This window comes from Brienomyrus brachyistius, chromosome 20 (assembly GCF_023856365.1).
Source record: "Brienomyrus brachyistius isolate T26 chromosome 20, BBRACH_0.4, whole genome shotgun sequence".
Classification (NCBI taxonomy): Eukaryota; Metazoa; Chordata; class Actinopteri; order Osteoglossiformes; family Mormyridae; genus Brienomyrus; species Brienomyrus brachyistius.
This window is the reverse complement of record NC_064552.1, coordinates 6457087-6462929: the sequence shown is the minus strand read 5'-3', so window position 1 is coordinate 6462929 and position 5843 is coordinate 6457087. Positions and strand designations below refer to the sequence as shown.

Here is a 5843-nt window from a genome sequence, read left to right as displayed (position 1 = left end):
GTCATTTTTATTACAATTATTCCAAGTTATAGTCCACTTTATTAAAAACTTTTAGCCACCTGCCTTCAGAGGCAAATACTGAACGCTGATTATTTAAATGCGGAGAGGTTTTGTTTCCCTACTTTTGCATGTTTTAATTAGCATATTGCTTATCACCATGGAAACCAGCAAAAGTGCAAATTAGGGAGCTGACCTTTTCTCCATTTAATCAAATATGGAAAGACAGCGATTACATTGCGTAATACAGACATAGTAAGGCATAATCACGGTAATCCCCAGCTCACTAAAACCATGTGATATCTCTCACAAAAGTATCAGCAATTTATTCTCAGTTTTATGTAGCTGTTGAATAAAATGTTAACAATGTAGGGAGATGTCACTTGTTACTTTACAGCGCTGACAGTCTACCTGAGGGAGGGGCGGTCTTCCTCTTTTCGTCGCTATAGGTTACCCTCAGTCAGTGAGCTCGATTTTCACACGTGTATTGTGAGCAATTTGGTACATCTATGAAAGGCCCGCGATCTAGACTATAGCAGACTTTCGCGTAAGTAAATCTTTTTCTTCTTTTTTTCAACAATATATATGTATATTATAAAGTCAAAATAAAATGCATTTGAGGAAATTCTGATCTGTATATTATCAAACATTTCAGTTTTTCCGGTCATTATCCAATGTTATAATCAATAACTACGTTAATATTCTGTTTTCCCGCTCTCCTGTCAGTATTTTTACAGCAAAGCGTGAAAGCCGAAGATACAGTAATCCTCCACAATGGATAAATTTAGAATAATGTTTCAGTTCTTGCAATCCAATCAAGAATCCTTCATGAATGGTATATGTGGTATTATGGTTCTTGCCAGCGCGCAACTCTACTCAGCCTTTGAATTCAATTGTCCCTGTTTACCAGAATACAACTTTGCGTACGGAATCGGAATACTGGTTGTTCCGCCGATTTGGTTTTTCTTGCTTGGGTTTGTGTTAAATAATAACGTGTCCATGCTGGCGGAGGAGTGGCGGCGACCAATGGGAAAGCGGAGGAAAGACCCCACGGTGCTGCGCTACATGTTCTGCTCCATCACGCAGCGGTCTTTGATAGCGCCCGCAGTCTGGATATCTGTGACGCTGATGGACGGGAAAAGTTTCCTGTGCGCCTTCAGTATCAACTTGGACGTGCAGAAGTTTGGAAATAAAAGCGATCACGGGCTTTCGGATGCTGCGCTCGAAAGGTTACTTGCTAAGATTCCCTGCAAACATATCTTTGATGGAGAGGCAGTGGTATCTCGGGAGGCGGCTTCCAGGTACATTCGATGTATATCACAGGTAAGACAGTGTTACATGTAAGTCCGTAAAGAAAATGCATAAACAAGAAGGGATGCTAAAAATGAAATTACTCAAGCACCTTTCACAGAGTGATTACAGGGGGTCTGAGATCTTTCGAAGGCTTGTGAGAACTAGATGATTTCCATACTTTACTTATCTTGCAGGCGTTTGGCTGGGCTTTTCTGCTAATGATGACTTTGATGGCATTCTTGGTGAGGGCGATAAGACCTTGTTTCACACAAGCCGCTTTTCTTAAAACCAAGTACTGGTCGCACTACATCGACATCGAGCGCAAGCTGTTTGACGAGACGTGCACGGAGCACGCAAAGGCGTTCGCCAAGGTCTGCATACAGCAGTACTTCGAGAGCGTCAGCGGCGAGATGCACACCTTCCACGGACACCTTCCCGACCAAGACGAGGTGGACAAGCCGAAGAGCGACGAGGACAAACTTCTGGGCATCCGAGTCGAGGGCGACATGAACAAAGTCCTCTGGAACTGGCATACCTGCAAACCATCGCTCAACCTGATAAAGGACCCGCCGCGGTATGAAGAAGCCAACGGACACTTAGACGCTTTAGTGAACGGGCATACACATCAACCTGAAACCCAATCAAAGAAAGAGTGGGTGACCTACTATAGTAATATTTAAACAACTTAATAAAAAGCATCCAAATATAATATATAAAAATCCAACTTGACATAAGAAAATGTTTATTTTGCGGTACTGTGCAAAAGTCTTAGGCAGTCAAAAGAAATGTTTAAAGCTATTTATCTAGGTAGTGAGTGCACTTTTTCTCAGAACAAGAAAAAAAATCAATTTAACCTTAGAACATATGCAAGTCGAGAGTAACACAATAAAAACTAGTAAGAATCTCCAAAAAGTTACTGATATCTTGCTGGATGGCTAGATAATCACCGCTTCAGTTCCCAAACCTCTTCTCAGGGGCACCTCAGTTACTTCACGTTTTCATTAAATTTCACCAACACCTTATTTAATTCATTCGTTTAATTAGTTAAGAAGTCAATGAGGTATTGATTAGCTATACAAGGTTTAGTCAAAAAAACACCCATGGGTATATGGATGCTTGTTGCAAATATTGAAGTGATATTAGCGGACATTCTGAATTGGCTAAGCTGACACACTTCGACAAACATAACATCGTAGTTTTACACCAACATGAAGACCATTTAAATATTTTCTTTGGCTGCGTAAGACTTTTGCATAGTACTATATATCTAAGATATATTTTGCCATTGAAATATGTGGATTATTTTTGTCACTTTACTGTAGTATTAAATTAAAATACCAAAGCTTCAAGTGGTTAGTATCTTTGTAGATTATTTCATTTGCCAATTCAGTTTCATCCTTTAGACGCAAGTTTAAGTTACTTCAAGATCTGACTGTGGTCTTTAATCCATTTAGAAGTGTTAAACCTAAAATTATTCTTTGCTTGGCGTTTTATACATTTTAGTTATACGATGCAAACAATGAGGGATATTTTAGGAAAGAATGAACCTAATATGTAACTTGTCTCATATATGTATAATGAACAACTGCATGTTTGTTTTTTGGTGACATGTAAAGAAAATGCAAATATACGCAACAGCTTCAAACATCTGAGAGCTGGAAAATGTCAGGTTGTCGTTTGCATTGTGTTTTCATTGTTTGTAATTCTGGCACGTATGCAAATGTGCCAATAACAGAGTAATTTTTCAAATTTCATGAGAGTCCATAAGGGCGGGGTCTTCAGCTTATAGTGTTAGATGTTCATTACTTTTTTATATTTTGTGCTAATTCTGGTAACACTCCTAAAAGCTTTGAGTTCATCTGAACCCTGTAAATTTGTATGTGATCAGATCTGACGTCATTTTACTTTTTAAAACACATTTCCAAGCACCAAAAACAGATACGCTCTTGACTTATTTAATGCGGATGCAGGAATCCACAAGGAACACTCACATCACCTCCTGGTCACCTGACCTGGTTGTCCTCATGGTCCATCTCGTTCGTATCCGTGAAGCTTTTGTGGAAGCCGATGCCTCAATTTCCTTTAAAGTGTTGACTGGCCATTTAATGTTTTATGGGGTGAGTTTCCCGACAATTTCTTAACGCTACATCATTTTTAAGTTCTGTCTTTTAACATAGAACTTACGAACGGGAAACTCATCCATGAATGCCATCACCCGGGCTGGGGAGGGGGGGTCATCTATGCGTCCTATTTCTTGTTTGCAGATTCCTCAGCAAGTTGCTGTGTTATAATGTTGTTATATGCTGCATATTCGGTTATTCACAGCTGTAGCGGAACATGTGACCCGCGTTCATGTTAATTATATCTTCATATAATATGACATATCTCACTGAATTATTTATCATTTTCCCCCAGAGAGATATTACTCATGCAAAACAGAATACCAGTAGGTGTTAATTATCCATTAAAGGTATATTCCAAGATATCATGTTTTTACAGCTCAGGTAAAGTATCAACATACTTATAATCTCCCAGTAAGATGATGTGTTCTGAAGTGGTGAAACGTTATTCAGAGTTTTAATATTAATTATTGTTTGTTCCCCGTTACCTGAAGTAAATAATGCATTAATGTGATATTTGAGATGACGTCATAATCACGCTCCATGTGGACTCCACGCTCGATTTTAAGTTGCGACAAAGTTGTGTATAACTTTTAGATCTTAAAAGAGTTTAATTATCTTATTAAAAACTGAGACTGAACATTATACTTGATATGAATGCCTGGCTCGGGATATTTATTATTATTATTATTATTATTATTATTATTATTATTATTATTATTTACTTTTTTTTATTATTTTTATTTTTTTTTATATATTGATCCCCATGGGGAAATTGTCTTTTTTACACCTCCCTCGAATTGTTCTTCGTAAGATGTCCGCGATCTGCGTATTTTATCCGTTTGCGTCTTCTTTTGGTGTGTCGATCTGGTATGACGATGTCTATAATATAAGTGGTTTAGTTCTTTATCATCATCATTATCATCAGTAAGGACGATTTTTGATTGGTGACACTGAGCAGAAAAGGTTCAGCAGACCATGACCCTCACCTTGAAGTGTGGTCTGAAAATGTATGGATGAATGGTTGGATTTGTTTAGTCTGCTGCTCAAATATGTAAAATAACAGGGAGTCTGTGGTTCAAAGTCGCGAACAATAGAATTTTATATTTGTCAACCCATTAGAGTGAAGATGGAATGTATAACACACAATGTTTAAGTCAAGCTTTTATAATACTTAAATATGAGTCATATGAATATAAGTAGCACATTTGACAAATAATACAGGGGTAGTGACAAGAACCTAACGTCCAACTGCCCCAAGGGCACTGGTCTCTGGTTGACCCTGTGCTCTGACTCCAAACTTGCTCTCAACAGTGTATATGGTTGTCTGTCATGGAGAGCTTAGATGGGGTATGTGACAACCTAAGAATGTACAAGTGCCGGCATTCTACAAACAGCATGTAAAAAGAAGCCTTTATGTTAATATAGATCGCAACAAAGCATTAACTTCCATACTTTGGTCACTAGGGGGTGCATTTGCTTGAGAAAATTATTTTGCTTGTTTTTCAGGGCAGCGTCAAATAAACATGGCATTAGTTTAAAAAGGCAAACTAAGCATTCAAAGAGTGCAAGTAATATCATTAATTAAAAGGGCTTAAAAATCCTCAAGGAATAATTAAAAAAATAGCAAAGCAGTCAACACGAATTATTATAGGTAAAGTACAGTCCAGCCACAGCAGTTCTTTCGGTCATGTTAGTGCTGCTGGGGCATGATACTCTAAAAGTCAACGGAGAATGTGGTCATCTTTAAGAATATAGCCATATTGAAATTAGGTCATAATATTTTATTGCTTTAATTGTCGTACGCAGGATTAAAATCACTGAGTTTTTTTTTTTTAATTTCCAATCTGTTTACTTAGTGCTGTGTTGCACAGAAGATAAAGAATAGACGGAATCACACAAAAGTGCCCTGACTCTGTCTGGGAAACACATTCAGTGGAAAGCCAGCAGCTGCTGTCTGTGAAGCTGGCAGGTTTTCTTCTGTGGGGGTGGTGGACGTCTTTGTCTCAAGCCTTGGTTCCCCATCTCAGCTTGTGTTCCTTTATGGACCGTAATACTCATACGCCATTGAGATTGTCGTGACCCTGTCGTGAAAAAAAATTCCTGTCACGACCGACCCGTGGCTGCCCCGTCATTCATTCCCAGCAGAAACGCTCGCCGTTCTCGGGAAGCCGGCCCTCCCTCCTTCTTGTTTTGTGTGTCGGGGTAGTGATGCACGCAGGGTGGGCCTTGCGCACTTGTGACAGCTGCAGAGACGCCAGCTCACACACAGACACACACACACAGACACACACACACACACACACACACACATTCCGTTTGCGGAAACCTTAGCAAAGCCCGCCTGCCTGCTCCTGCTGTCACTGCCGGGAGGGGTATGAGAGTGCGGGGGAGGGGGGGGGGGAGAGAGAGAGAGAGGAAGAAAGGAGAAGG

General features: G+C 39.5%; 1 protein-coding gene across 1 annotated transcript; it reads left to right on the top strand.

Moving 5' to 3' along the window:
• The first annotated feature begins 465 nt into the window (after window positions 1-465).
• On the top strand, window positions 466-2955 carry LOC125715782 (calcium homeostasis modulator protein 1-like). Its single transcript, XM_048987700.1, has 3 exons — window positions 466-544; window positions 724-1320; window positions 1485-2955. Exons 2-3 carry the CDS (start codon window positions 772-774, stop codon window positions 1968-1970), a joined length of 1035 nt encoding a protein of 344 aa, XP_048843657.1. The 5' UTR covers window positions 466-544; window positions 724-771; the 3' UTR covers window positions 1971-2955.
• The last annotated feature ends 2888 nt before the right edge of the window (window positions 2956-5843 follow it).